This window comes from Podarcis muralis, chromosome 2 (assembly GCF_964188315.1).
Source record: "Podarcis muralis chromosome 2, rPodMur119.hap1.1, whole genome shotgun sequence".
Classification (NCBI taxonomy): domain Eukaryota; kingdom Metazoa; phylum Chordata; class Lepidosauria; order Squamata; family Lacertidae; genus Podarcis; species Podarcis muralis.
This window is the reverse complement of record NC_135656.1, coordinates 63,055,034-63,070,992: the sequence shown is the minus strand read 5'-3', so window position 1 is coordinate 63,070,992 and position 15,959 is coordinate 63,055,034. Positions and strand designations below refer to the sequence as shown.

Below are 15,959 nucleotides of genomic sequence, written 5' to 3'. Positions count from 1 at the left end.
ACTAAGAGCCTGGAAGTTTCGCTGCCTTTATCTGTTACATATATCCCCCTACGTCACTAAAGAATAACAGAGAAAAGGTTCTCTTGGCCCCCATCTTTCCTGCCTTCTCTTTAAATTCGCTTCCTGGGACACTTGCAGTATTTTTTTAAGGTAACATTTTCATCTCACCTTTCTTTAAGCAAAAAACAAAAAACCTCAAGGTGGCCAGCAGCAAGTTAGAAACTGTTAACTGGTGTGCAGAGTCCCCGCAACAAATGAAACTTTAAAAAATGATAACACATGGAACAGAGTCTAGGGATGGGTCCTGGGTTAGGAATGAGAGCCCAGCCAATCACATTTCTAAAGAAATGTGTAGGATCAGATTGTCTTAAATGTTGAGAGGTGGCACATCTTGCAGGAGCATTGGAACAGGTATGGATTTAACACACCTGCAAACAAACGTGTCATACACATGGCAAATTCCCTGTCAAAACGGTGTGTGTGTGTGTGTGTGTGTGTGTGTGTGTGTGTGTGTGTGTGTGTGGATGGAGATAGAAACAGAGATGATAGAGATGGAGAGAGAGAGAGAGAGAGAGAGAGAGAGAGAGAGAGAGAGAAGAAGAAGAAGAAGAAGAGTTTGGATTTGATATCCCGCTTTATCACTACCCGAAGGAGTCTCAAAGTGGCTAACATTTTCCTTTCCCTTCCTCCCCCACAACAAACACTGTGAGGTGAGTGAGGCTGAGAGACTTCAAGGAAGTGTGACTAGCCCAAGGTCACCCAGCAGCTGCATGTGGAGGAGTGGGGATGCGAACCCGGTTCACCAGATTACGAGTCCACCGCTCTTAACCACTACACCATGCTGGCTCGATAGATGATAGATAGATAGATGATAGATAGATAGATAGATAGATAGAGAGATAGAGAGATAGAGAGATAGATAGATAATAGATAGATAGATGATAGATAGATAGATAGATAGATAGATAGATAGATAGATAGATAGATGATAGATAGATAGATAGATAGATAGATGATAGATGATAGATAGATAGATCGATAGATAGATAGATAGATAGATAGATAGATAGATAGATAGATAGATAGATGATAGATAGATAGATGATAGATAGATAGATAGATAGATAGATAGATAGATAGATAGATGATAGATAGATAGATAGATGATAGATAGATAGATAGATAGATAGATAGATAGATAGATAGATAGATAGATGTAGCAGCTATGGAAGTCACAGTACACAACATGTTTTCCATGATTAAAACTGGAAAATTTGGGTTCTCCCCATTAAAGCAAGAGTGGGGAACCTGTGGCTTTCCAGATGATGTACAACAGCTTCTATCATCCTTGGTTATTGACTACACTGGGGAAAGGGCTGCTGATGGAAATTGGAGCCCAGCAACATCTGGAGCGCCATGGGTTGCTTGTCCCTACAGGAAAGTGGCCAGATGCAGAGGTGGAGAGAACCTCTGTGCATTTAACCGTAATGCAAAAGATGGCACTTGGGAAACTACAGGACCCGGGGGAGGAAAACGTAACCTCTCCACCTTCAAATGAAGCACATCTCATTACTATGTCAGCCAAGTTTTTTTCTCACTGTTTAAAAATACAAACCAAGCCCCTCTATTCTCACAGCCATCTCAAAACCGCAGAATAGAATTCAGGCAATACAAATATTTTCAGTACAAGGACATGAGGAGAAATTTGGCACTGGAACATGGAAGCTTTGATCAGCAGTGATGTAGAAAATTGCTCTCTAAATATCTGATGAAGCCCAAAAGAAATGGGGGGAGGGTGTGCTTATCAGGATTTGAAAACCATGACACTATTTAACATTTCCCAGAATCTACAAGTAATGTTCAACTTATGTTGAGTTTCAGGGCATGAAGAGTTCAAATCTTTATGAAAAGCCAGGGACTTAAATCATCCCATTAAAAATCGGAAGCAGCCAATCAATGGTTTTAGATTTTTAATGGAATGATTTATGGATTGACTAAGACTGCAATCTTGTGTGCACTTATATGTGAGTAAACTCCATTGAACTCAATGGGTCTTATGCCTTCCAGTTCTTAGGACGCTATGTTTGCTGGAGGGAAGGATTCTGTTTGCAATTTGGTTGCTGGGAAAACATAACCGAAATAGAAGAAATTATGGGAAGATGCTTCAAGTCCCCTTCAACAAATGATTGACAGATTGTGCATTTTCACACTGTACACTGATTGCCTGGGGAGACCAACTTGGACGGCTGTGTTATTCCTGGCACAGTTGTCAATTGTAAAGGTGCCAATGGCACATTCGAAACCAAGTGAAGTGCCCTCTGGTGGACAGAAAGCACACAGATTCTTCCTAACGGCACAAAAATTTTCCAGAGGCCAATGTGGGAACATCATATTTCTGATGCTTCTTCCTTAGGATGCCAAGATCAGCTTCCCAGGCATACAATAACTGGACAATGGAATCTGGCTCAGACTTCAGCTGAACTCATTTCAGCTGAACCCTATGAAAAATTCCAACCAAAAATCAATTTGAGGTTCTCAGGCCCTAGGAGTGATTTAACAACAACAATAAAAATCTACCACAAGCTCCAGATTTTTCTGCTTCCCCGCTCCTACCACATTTGTATCCTAAGTCTGCTTTCCCCCCTAAAATGAGTTTTGACTTCTGTCCTGAAGTCCTGCCTTGGTAGCACCACAGGGAGGGAGGGAGGTGAGGATTTGCAGTTTTGCCTGCAGCCACCACTACCCATCCTGTTCCAGAAGTTTGCCCAGAGAAGAATGTGAACTGCAGGGGAGGAAAGAGGCATTGGTGAGAACAAGCCTCCCCATGACCCCATTCCTCCTCCAGGAGTGTCCCCTCTTAACAGAGCAAAATTCCATCCTCCGAGAACTCTAGCTTCAAATTTCTATCCAATACTATGCTATAGTACACAGAAGAGGTGGGGAACCTCCACCCTGCCCTACCAGGTGTGTAAAGTCACAGCTGGGGCAAAAAAGGAGGTTGCACCCTCAGAACCCTTTGAAAGGCACTTTGAAGCCCCAACTACCAGCTGATTGTTGGGGCTTCAAAGTGCAGCACAGGGGTCTCTGCAAGCATCAAGGATCAGCTGGTTGTTAGGGCTTGCCAAAGCTTCAACAATCAAGTGGAATCGGCTGCAATACTTTATCATAACCTCTCTCTCTCTCTCTCTCTCTCTCTCTCTCTCTATCGGCTGCAATACTTTATCATAATCTCTCTCTCTCTCTCTCACACACACACACACACACACAGATGCCAAACATATGTTGCCAACAAATGTTCCTAAAGTAATGTTATGAGTTGTGAGTGCCAGATTTCCCTAAATTCCTGGGGCTGGTAGGTGCTAGAACTTAATTGATGCCTGGAGTGTTAAAATTGGCTGCCGGACACTGGATTTGGCAAAGCGTTAATATAACAGGCCATACCAACTTCTTGTGTGCAGGAAATGACCTGGGAGATCAGCCCTTAACCAAAAACATAGGGTAGGTAATAGGCCATCAGGAAAGCCAGAGAGAGGGGACTCTGTGGCAGATATGGAACTTGGGACAGGCCCCTCCCACAGTTCTGAGTTAGTTTGAAGACAAGATCAGTATTTTTGAGTTGATGGGCTTTTGGCAGTGATGTTGCAGGCAGCAAGCTGAGAAGAAGGTCAGAGCCACATGTTTGATTTCTGTTTGAATCCAAGGTTGCAGCTATGGGAGAAGCAAGACCCTTTTGGGGTATCAATGCTGCGAGCCCCACATCATCTTCTTCTTTGGTGATCACTCATAGCCGAGTAGGATTGTCTTCCATGAACACGGTCTTAACAGTGAGTCCGTAAGTGACTGTGGAGGCCAATTCTGGATCCACATGTCCTTCCACAGTGGGGACATTGGTTTCCGGGCGGGAGTTATTCACGGTGAGGGTTTGCCAAGTGTGCCTTCCTCTTAGCACGCTTCCCCCTTGCGTCCTGAGTTCAAGTGTCTTCAAAGCCCATGACACCTTTGGTAAAGGCTGTTCTCCAATTGGAGAGCTCACAGGCCGGTGTTTCCCAGTTGTCATGTTTATGCCACATTTTTTTTAGATTTGCCATGAGAGAGTCTTTAAACCTCTTTTGTGTAAATAAACGGTATATCACAAGGACACCATAGTCTTTGCTGTGCCTCAAAAGGAAACCTAGACCTCTGGTAAGTGCCTAGAAGCTCTAGATTCTTGCATCGCTCGGAGAGTGGGGTGGCGTGCAACAATAGTCTTTTGAAATGATAGACTAAGATGTTGCTATGCCTCATACTTGGAGTATCTTAAAGAATCTTGCAACTGGGTCACATAGAAGGACATGTGGTCCAGTCCCGTCCCGTCCCCCGTCCCCCACACCAAACTGCTCCCCAACATCTGAGGGCAAGACTAGGCATTCCTGTGTAAATAATCAACCCATGGAAAGTATGATGTGATGATTGCTAATTCCTCGGGGATGTTTTTGAAGTCATTTTGGGAACTGTAGAAAAATAACCAAAAAATACATTTTGTCAGAAGAGTAAGCCACACATCTGACATACAGAACTGGCAAAGTCCCATGTGTCGGACTCATTTCTTGTTTGCCATTGGAAAAGGCCACTTGACACATTCATGGACACCACTCAGTTATCCAGCATTTTGTGACTTGCAGCAGACAATGTGAACTGCCTCCACTGAGGTTTCCCATGTAGGGAGCTACAGTTTTTTGATGCATAAAATTTACATACTGGTTTATCTGAGGTTTGATACTTGGTATGGGTATTTTTACTTAGGTTCATAGTTTTATAGGATTGGGGTTGGGTGTCCTCACAGGCCCCCTCCAAACATCTAGGATTCTAGATCCTAAAAGTGCCAAACTGGAGATTGTTTTAGGATACGTTCACTATTTTGCAGGTGGGATAAATGCACATGTCAGAAAAAATAGCTTTGCATAATGAAAGCGGGTTAAACAATTGTTGTCTTAGCTCAAAAAATCCATTATTAAAAAAAACCCATTTAGGAAAGAGGCTGTAAAATGTATTGAAAAATTTCGGATGAACAATTAATCAGAAGATGTATTAACAACCCACTAGCAAAGTGGGATGAATACTCCTTGTCATCTAAACCCTCTACAAACAAGTTGGGATGCATGCTTAGAAAGACTAGCCTAACCTTCACATATGCTTTATGCAAGCAAATCAGGATGCTCAGTAAACAGGCTGTTGGAGTCATTAACAGAATAGTCAAGTATGTTTCCTTTGCTAGGGAGATTGCTCACCACCCACTGGACTCTTTTGCAAGAACTTTTGGAGTCAGGGCTTCATCTCCTCCCTCACAGCAACGGCCCATGCAAACCAGTGTCTGCATAAAGGCAAGCAGCTTGAAGCTGCAGCTGGAGTCTGTGAGTTGCTTCAGGCTAAGTCACACCCAGAGCACAACCACTGTAATCAATGGACACGAGTAATGTTAAATCCATTTATTTCAGTGGCTATATTCTGAGTATAGGTAAAGGTAAGCTAAAGGTAAAGGATCCCTGGACGATTAAGTCCAGTCAAAGGCAGCTCATCTCACTTTCAGGCTGAGGGAGCGGGCGTTTGTCCACAGACAGCTTTCCGGCTCATGTGGCCAGCATGACTAAACTGCTTCTGGCGCAGCAGGACACCATGACAGAAACCAGAGCGCACGGAAACACCATTTACCTTCCCGACGCAGCAGTACCTATTTATCTACTTGCATTAGTTTGCTTTTGAACTGCTAGGTTGGCAGAAGCTGGGACAGATCAACGGGAGCTCAACCCGTTGCACGGATTTGAACCACTGAACTTCCAATTGCCAAGTCCCAGAGGCTCGGTGGTTTAGACCACAGCGCCACCTGCGTCCCTACATTCTGAGTATAGCTTTATACAGTCCACTATAAGGCAAGGTCAGTGCTGGGTATTTCTTTGGCACTCTGAAGGGGTCCCCAATCGCCAAAATATGATAGGGAACAGTGTTTTGTGGTGTGATTTGAGCACAAGTGGCAGTTCACAGCTTAAAACTGCATATTTGTAAATAAAAGCAAATCTTTGAGAATGCCGTAAGCCTTGTGTGGTCCTTTTAAAAATGAAGTGAATCTGCATACATACAGGAATCCTTGGAATTTTTCACCTCTCAGATCATTGGTGCAAGCATAATGACGTTTTAGTTGTTGCCCATCATCTACTCAGTCCCCAGGAGGGGAAAAAATCACTTGTTTGAATGTCTGACATGGCCAAGATGTATAGACACAGAAACCCTGTTTGCTCATTTCTCTTCCCACACCTCCGAAGTATGGTTTCCATTTTTCACTTCAGAGATTAAATGTGCCAATCTCAAAATTGGGTTTCCAATTTTCAGTACTAAAACATTCTAATTTCACAGACTATTAGCCAGTGGTGCCATGTTCTGAATTCTAAATGAGAGATCATAATGAAAAATTAGATCAATGGCAGCCTTAAGTTGTTGCAGTCCTACTCTCCAGAGTGTGTGAAGTGCATAAGAAAAAAACAATTAAGAGACACTGGATCGTAGCAATTATGCTATGATATAACTTACATTATACTTCGCAGAGCTAAATTTTGTGATGTAGGTAATAAAGCACTGCTTTTATAGGTGATGTCACATTTTAGAAGATAAACTGAAATCAGGGAGCAAAGAAACTGATGCAAGAAGTACTTTGTGAAAAGTGTTATACTGGATTAGAAGTCCAATTCTGACAAGATCAAATTACCATATTTTTCGCTCTATAGGATGCACCCAACCATAGGACGCACCTTGTTTTAGAGGGGGAAAACAAGAAAAAAAATCTCGCCCTCTCTGCTCAGTGCCCCTTCAGTGAAGCGGCAGGAGAAACAGAGCCCCTTCCATTTCTCCTCCCGCTTGGCTGAAGGGGTGCTGCGCAGCTCTCCCTCTCTGCTGAAGCCAGGAGAGTCTTGCTCTCCCGGCTTCAGCAAAAGGAACCTGAAGTCTTTGGAGTGCAGCGCGAGGCCCCACTGCGCTCCAAAGCCTTCAGGCGGCTATCCCTGAAGCCTGCGCACTGACCCCTCTCGCTCTCCAGGCTTCAGTGAAAGCAACGCGTAGCCTCCGGAGCGCAGAGGGAGCGCTCCCTCTGCGCTTCGGAGGCTTTCCATTGCTATCGCTGAAGCCAAGGAGCCTGCATTCACTCCATAGGACACACACACATTTCCCCTTAATTTTTGGAGGGGGAAAAGTGCATCCTATAGAGCGAAAAATACGGTAAGTATATTTATCCCAAACACATGAGATGGTAGACACTCACTGGACTGCACTCCTCTTCAGAGTGCAGGTGGGAAGAGGGTTAAAATGATAAAATGCTGTCCCATACAAAGAAAACAAAAAAAACAAAACCCAACCCGAAAAGTAAGATAAGGAGAAAGTTCCCAGCTTAGTTTTCTTCTTGAGAAGCTAGGTTACCATGTATCTAAATTTTCCTTCCTTCAAAATGGGCAATATCCCATCACATGAGCTCCCAACTTGCAGTCAAGTTCAATTCAGATACAGTACAGCTCTTAACCACATTGTCTGTGGGAACAAGGCCTCAGCGCAGGGAGGAGGTTAGGCTTAGCCACAGCCAATATGGCCAGTGGTCAAGGATGATGGGACTTGTAGTTCAACAACATCAGGGCCAAGGGATTGCACAGGTTGCCCGTGCCTGCAACAGCGGGTTACCTTGAAATGGCTTTAGGACAGCCCATAAAAATATGGTGTCTAAAGCACTTCTGTAAATTGATCAGCAAAAGAAACCTCCATTCTGAGAGAGGAAAACCAATATATTTTTCAGAATGTGAGAACTGTTTGCCTGAAAACAGTGCTCTCACAAAACAGTGTATCAAAGGTTGATGGTAAACATATCATTAAGGCATAATAAAGGAGGACTAGACAGTTTTGAGTTTATTTTTCTTCATTAGAACCATGTTTCTTATCAATATCTCATATTCAGAAATCATCATACCATTATTGTAGTTGTTATTATTATTATTATGTTATACACAAAATTTCCCGGGCTATTTACATAAAGAAAAACACAGTGACAATTAAAATCCAGGTAAAACAACCCAGTTCTTTGTGTGGCTACCCAGTCCTCACCCACAGAGGCTTAAAAACTAAAATTAGTAATCTGCTGAAGTTAGATATTAGGAGACGTATACAAACAATCCAAAAACATTCCAAACAAAGTCATTGTTGAATACTTATAAAGTAAAAAACAGACTTTATTGAATAATATATCCAGTAAAGAACATGATTCAGGTACAGCACCATTATACACACCTACACAACTGAGCATTTCCATTTGATATGCACAGTAGCAGCAAACAAAATATTTGCTTGCAACAGACAAATTTAGGCACAAATAAATACATAATGAATGACTCCATATACACACACACAAACACACACACCCCTTTGCCCATCTTCAAAGCTACCTCTTCTTTCACAGCCATTTTGCGGATAATCCTATATATTTCCTTCTGCTTGGTCATTTTTGAGAAACAACAACATATTCCCCAATTTAACTTGCCATAAAAACTGGTTTGTTTGAATCTGCCCTATATTATATATATAAAAAAATGAGACAACACAGGAAGGTCCTTCAAAGGAACACAGACATTCCCATATTCTCCTCTAGGCAAACCCAGAATAACCTCATGGGATTTCAAAGTAATCCCAGAGGCTGGATCTGCAATGGCAACAAGGCTCTCCCATAGTCTTTTATAAGGAGGCAGATAAATGTTGTGCTTCAATCTGGCAACCATGTTGTCTGTGTCATTGTGCAGATCGAAAGGTTACCAATTTGGAGCTTCTGCTGTAAGTTTATGAAGGTCACAGCCAGCAATTCTCCTCCTATAGAAATTTAATGGAAGACCTGAGTTGCGTTTGGATCTTGTAAGCATCTTTTCCCCACAACTCTGATCACCATGGTAGTATTAAAACAACAACAATAAAAATAAATGAAGCATACATTTGGTTTGAGACGGAAATGCCCTTTCTATCCTTTTTCAAAGTCAACACAGAAATAACAATACAGATGACTTTCATGGAGAGAGTTTGTGAAAGGTCAGATTACTGTCTCAACTAGACCAAGAGACTATTTTGAAACTTCACGAGATATCAACTGTCCATAACCTGGGACATAGAAACCCTTCTCTGGATATAATCACAAGGTGCTGGAAATGTTTAACAGGGCAAAAATATTCAGTTCAGTGCCTCTGGAAAATCTCCTATTGTCTGCATTCTGTACAAAACACAACTAGGCCTTGGTTCACCTGCATGGTACTTTGAACAGCAAGTAAAATGGGTACTTCATAAACCATAGATCTCCAAAGACCACGATATACCCAGTAACAGTAACAGGGCTGCACAGATAAGAGTATTTGCCACCACCCAAACAATGCATATTATATTTAGCAGTAATCCAGATACTAATCTGTGGTGTCCCCCCACAATCTCCAGTTAAAGATTCATGGCTGTTAAAGCAGTTTATTTATCTAGGAGTCAGGTAGAACCATTATTCCCACTGAAAGGAGCACTTCAACTAATATTTAAATAGACTAGAAATTACTATGGTACCATTACAGTAACAGATTAAGACAGATTAAAATGTTTCTAAATGCAGTGGTATTGAATGTTTAATTCAATGTTTATCGATGCTGGACATTATGGGAGTGATGAAAGTCAAGGAGGACACATCATAATACAAAGAGAAAGGAAGAGGGCAGCATTCTGACCCAGAGAATGCAAAAACCATCTTCTTCCAGAAGGTTATTTTTAAGAGGACATGCAAAATAGTTTAAATGGCACTCAGTTGAGAAGCTGGATGAGCTCCAGGGCTAAACGAAGGCAACTCAGGTTCTCGGATGATTGCTTCATCGCCCCTTTAAAGTTCCCTTGTTCTGTTCACCCTACAACAAACAGCTGCTAGTCTTTAGACACTAATCGGACACTAAAATTTAAGATACAACATTGGAAGTGAAAGTCCCTACGAGTTGTAAGCCTAATGATTCTAGTAAACTAATACGAAACAATCAGAAACAGTCTTGAAGGAATGGACTGCCTAAATGCCAGCTCATAAAAAAGGAGTCCCTACTGTGAAATTACTGCTTAAAGCAATTTTATTTTTATCTCTTGTAATTCTTACTTAAAGCTGTGCGAGTGTTCTGTAAAATATAATCTAAAAATATTGTGCCCTAATTTCTACCTACCGACACAGTGGGGTTCTGCACTGTTAAGTGCCCACACTGAGGTTCTGGATCCAGTGGGCAAAACGTAAGTAATTTCAATTAATATCTCAGCATTAAGTAACAAGACAGTACAGTGGTACCTCGGTTTATGAACTTAATCCGTTCCAGAAGTCTGTTCTTAAACCGAAACCGTTCTGAAACTGAGGAGCGCTTTCCCTAATGAGGCCTCCTGCCGCCAGTGCCCTTCCACCATTCGACTTTCGTTCTTAGACCGAGGCAAAGTTCACAAACCGGGACACTACTTCCGGTTTTGCAGAGTTCGTAAACCGAATAGTTCATAAACAAGACTGTTCTTAAACTGAGGTACCACTGTATAGTGAATCTGTCCAGTTTTTAATTCTATTTCTCTAAACTCCTGCCTTCCTTACCATGTAGGAAGAGAAATGCTTTTCCAGTGTAAACCTAAAGTCTACCTCAAAGGAAAGGAGACATTTGTAGTAGTGTTATGAGAAGAAGAAGAAGAAGAAGAAGAAGAAGAAGAAGAAGAAGAAGAAGAAGAAGAAGAAGAGTAGTAGTAGTAGTAGTAGTAGTAGTAGTAGTAGTTTGGATTTGATATCCCGCCTTGAATTAAAAAGGGGCATAGAAAGCCATTCTAAATTTCTCTGAGAGTGGTAAGGTAAAGGTAAAGGTACCCCTGCCCGTACGGGCCAGTCTTGACAGACTCTAGGGTTGTGCGCCCATCTCACTCAAGAGACCGGGGGCCAGCGCTGTCCGGAGACACTTCCGGGTCACGTGGCCAGCGTGACATCGCTTCTCTGGCGAGCCGAGCCGCACACGGAAATGCCGTTTACCTTCCCGCTAGTAAGCGGTCCCTATTTATCTACTTGCACCCGGGAGTGCTTTCGAACTGCTAGGTTGGCAGGCGCTGGGACCGAACAACAGGAGCGCACCCCGCCGCAGGGATTCGAACCGCCGACCTTTCGATCGGCAAGCCCTAGGCGCTGAGGCTTTTACCCACAGCGCCACCCGCGTCCCAGAGTGGTAGTAGGATTTATATTGGAGACTAGTAAATAAAGTGTCATGATTACATATTTAAAGCCAGACTATATATATATTTAGAGAGAGAGAGAGAGAGAGAGAGAGAGAGAGAGTTAAAGGAACGTTTTTAAAAATGAAGTATGAATAAGTACTTCCTTACACTTACACTTGGGCAAAGCTATCTCAGAAACTTATTTTATGAACAGTAAAGTACAATGTCTGAAGTGTAATCTCTGGCACTCATGAAATCTCCCACTTCTAACCCTCTGGCCTGAAATTTGGGGTTTTATAGTTCTGTAAAGGCAGCCATATTGCTTAGCTGCTCTAAGTTTCTAGCTGCCATGCACATCATATATTTATTTCTTTAGCTGAGAAACTAACAGTAATTCTGCACAAATTTACCCACAAGCAAATCCCATTAAACTCAATAGGTCTTATACCCAGAGAAATAAATACAGGAATCTTCGGAAGCCTTGACGAATCAAGACAGAAGTGCAAGACACTGCAATGTAAGCTGTACGTATGTGCAAGGACTTTAGCAGTTATATTACATACTCAATAAATTAATGCCGTAACAAACAATTAAAATATACTTCTGAGCAAGTTTTTTAAAAAAGGAAGTTGGTCTGCTTCCACTATAAAGTTTTAAATGGGTAAGTGTACAATACCATGCAACATACACTGGAAGTTAAGTTGAACTCCGTAAGAGTCACTTCTGAGTAGACATATTTAGGACTGCACTCCAAGTTATGGTTAGCTAATGTGCAAAATTTGGATTTTAGACAAAATAACTCCGTCAAATCAAGCTGGCACATTAAGTTTTGCTTTTTCTGTAAAACCTGTATCAACAGAAGAGGAAATAATATAGTAGAAAACAAAAAACGCAAGGTTTTTTTAAAAAAGACTTTTCATGTACATATTCAACACCTTTATTTTTTGGTGGGGGGGCTTTGATTGGTTAGTTTTTCAGGGCCTTTTAACATAGGACATTTTACTCAGCAGGTGTAGTAAAAAATATACACATGTGAAGACCGCACAGATGAGAATAAACGAAAGTCATGTTCAACAGCAAGCTCCCAACAGTGCGCATAGGAGTCACAAGAGGGGCAGCCGAAATCATCCCACATCTCTCTCTCTAGATGGGTGTGCTTATTTTCCTCTCTCATGTAAAATGGCTCTCGTATGTAGGCAAAGTGAGATTCCATTGAATTATGACCCAATACATGGGCACAGCATCAACAGTTTTGATTTCTATACATTTTGTATGGTCACTGCTTCCTTTTCTTCAAAACTGTTATGTTTAGTAACTACTCGTTGCAACTTCCATTGCAAAACAGGAGAGGATGGCTTGTATCCTACGGTTGACTATGTCCTGCCGTGAATTATAATAAATATTATCTCCCTCTTTGAAATTATTACCGTATCCTATGCCCAATTCATACATGCACCTTTCTCCCAGTATGCTTGAAACCACAGAGTCTCAAGTATACCCTGCCATGGAGTACTGCTGAGAAGCAACAGAAACTGCCATCTTTTGCATACAGCCCAATTAGAGTGGTTCAAGTACTGTGAATTGTATTTTATTGTGCTTGAGTCTACCTACAACTCCGTCGTTCCTGCTGATATGTACCCAAAGGTGGAGAAGGGGGCAGGGCAGAAAGCAAGAAGGGAACATAACCAACAGGCTCTTCAATCTGTGCAATCCACTTTAAAAACTGCTAACAGACTTCTGCTGGTTTCTCTCCTGTTCTGTGCTTGCTGCCACTTCCAAGTTATACGTCATTTCCCCAAAAATGCAGATACACATTTGAAGCTCAATGCAATCAGTAAGCTGTCAGACAGAAGCATTTCAGAACAGCAGCAAAGAGATTCAAGGGTTTTTGTTTGTTTCAATCAATCCCATCATACTTCTGTCATGGAATCCATGGTGGCATTCAAGTGGTTTCCAGGCGGCCTCCCATCCAGACACTGACCAGACCCGACCCTGCTTAGCATCAGCAAAGTGGTGGCATCTTGTGCCTCCAGCCCATACACTTGGTCTTGGGTTCTCTTCCCAAGGAATGGTAACATGATGTTTAAAGGGCTTTGTCGCCCTTCTGACAGTATTGGAATTATTCATTCTCTAGATTCCAGAGGAGACTGTATAAACCAAGATCCCTGCAGACCATTCAGCATCATTCTATCAGAGAGACTCGCACTGGCGCAGACAACAGTATTCCACTCTTATCAAAGACTAATAACTGTGCTGTGAAGGTTCTTAAATCAACCACCCCTGACTAGTGCATAAAGAAGCATAGACGCGGATCGGAGTCCTGCCTTTCCCACTGTCCGCTTGCATTTAAATCAGCAAAATAAATACGGTTGGGAAGCAAAGAAGTCACTGCAGTTGCTACAATGGAAACCAGGATCCAGCCAGGCTGACGAAATATTCTATAGCAAAGAAAAATAGAAAGGTGTGCACAGGTTTAGTGTGTCATTTATAAGGCACGGGTGGCGTTGACGGCAGTGGGAGTTGGTACGATGAGTTCAAAGAGAGACTCATAGGTTCCCACCACAAACCCAGCAAAACCAATGAAACTGATCAGGATATCTTTGGCAATGGTCAAGGGATGCATGCCGTCGGAGTAGTAGGTGGCAATGTGCAGAAGGGGCGGGATGATCAGGGCGAGGGCACTGCTGCTGATTGAGCCCACCAGAGAGATGACAATGCCCAGTCGAGGAATCAGGATTGCTAGCAGACCTGAGACACAAAGAAACAAGAGGAAATAAAAACTTGGTTAGGAATGCATCTAACTGAAAACATTTACTGTTAGCCAAAGTAGATGCTACAACAGGGTGCCATCAACTTTAAATGTATAAGAGAAAACAGAGCACTGTGGCTGCTTTTTTTTAAACTGTGAATTTATCCAGCACTGGATAGCATAGGAGCCAACTCCTAGGAGCCAAGGTCTCTTTGCCCCCCCAAAAAAATATTTGAGGGGCCTAGCCCCCAACCAAGGTTAACAGGCATTGCCATTCAAATGGTGTGCCACGTCATGTGATCGATTATGTGGGCATGGCTTACCTGCCCCCCCATATTTTATTCAAGTTGGCACCCCTGCTGTAGAGGGAGGCTGTAGTGGAAGAGATCAAAACTCAGCAGCAGAATGTTTCGCATGTGTTAAGATCCTGGGTTTAATCCTCAACATCTCCTAATTAAAACTATCTCAAGTAGCAAGTAATGCAAAATAAAATATTCCTTCCTGAGACCTTGAAGACCTGCTGCCACTCTGGAGCACACAACAGGGCTCACCCCAGAGGCCACTGGGTCCCAACTCTAGTAGGGCACATGATGAAAACTATAGTCCAATAATGCTGGCTACGCCTGGAACAGACAGTATTGGGCTAGATGGGCAAATGGTCCAATTCAGTGAACAACAGCTACAAAATTTCCAAAGAACCAGTCTAGAGGTTCCTTCTAGCAGCAGAGATGGTACAGTGATGGGAAAGAGGCTGGGCAATTTGGAAATTCAATCCCCAGATCTATCATGCCACTGAACTTTAGAAATACAGTGGTACCTCTGGTTATGAACTTAATTCATTCCGGATGTCTGTTCTTAACCTGAAACCATTCTTAACCTGAGGTACCACTTTAGCAAGTTTTCTTGCTTCAGTTTAGCTCATTTGGGAGCAGCATAGCATCTGTGTTCTTCCAGGAAGTTTTGAGGCTAGGTTGAAAGGACCCACACACCAACAACCTCCCCTTCTATTATCCATAGATGAACAGGGATGTTGTTTCAAATCCATAGCACAGCAAACCCCAAGACTTCCCTGCCAGAGCTAGAAATTCCCAAAGAGTGCGCAATGGCTGGGTGAGTGGACCTCCAGAGACTTGTAAGAGCAGCTGCTTCATACTCAAGGGGGATACAGGCCTGGGAAGGACATGGCTAGAGACTAACAGGGCCTTTTCCCACTAAAGAACCACCAATGAAGTCAGCTTGGCTCGTTCCCCAGCTCCAACCAGCCCCCTGGGTCTCAGCCCCAGCCAGCTGCTCATACCACTCCATCCTAACTTCAGAGGCTAGGCTCATAACCCCAAATAAAACCCTTGCAGCCTTAACATCTGGAACGCCCAATCACAGGTCCCTGGGGCCCCAGCCAAGTGCAACTCATCCCCTTCTGTTTGAGAAAGCCACTTGAGGATCTTAAGGTATTACTTGTGCTACTGGCTTCTGGGCAATAAGTTATGAACAAGCAGCACATAATAATATTATTATTAATAATAATAATTTATTATTTATACCCCGCCCATCTGGCTGGGTTTTACCAGCCACTCTGGGCGGCTTCCAACAAAACACTAAAATACAATAACCTATTTAACATTAAAAGCTTCCCTAAACAGGGCTGCCTTCAGATGTCTTCTAAAAGTTTGGTAGTTATTTTTCTCTTTGACATCTGGTGGGAGGGCGTTCCACAGAGCAGGCACCACTACCGAGAAGGCCCTCTGCCTAGTTCCCTGTAACTTGGCTTCTTGCAGCGAGGGAACCGCAGAAGGCCCTTGGCACTGGACCTCAGTGTCCGGGCAGAACGATGGAGGTGTAGACGGTCCAGGTATACTGGACCGAGGCCGTTTAGGGCTTTAAAAGTCAGCACCAACACTTTGAATTGTGCTCGGAAACATACTGGGAGCCAGTGTAGGCCTTTCAAGACCGGTGTTATATGGTCTTGGCGGCCGCT

The 15,959-nt window shown here is 42.9% G+C and overlaps 1 protein-coding gene across 3 annotated transcripts in view; it reads right to left on the bottom strand.

Moving 5' to 3' along the window:
- Window positions 1–7,899: 7,899 nt before the first annotated feature.
- Window positions 7,900–15,959, bottom strand: part of LOC114591368 (proton-coupled amino acid transporter 1-like) — a 40,864-nt gene continuing 32,804 nt past the window's right edge. For all 3 annotated transcript variants that reach the window (XM_077924620.1, XM_028718311.2, XM_077924621.1), the window contains one exon: window positions 7,900–13,983. In XM_077924620.1, coding sequence (XP_077780746.1) covers window positions 13,721–13,983 — 263 coding nt within the window. In that variant the 3' untranslated portion in view covers window positions 7,900–13,720. The remainder of the gene's footprint in view (window positions 13,984–15,959) is intronic.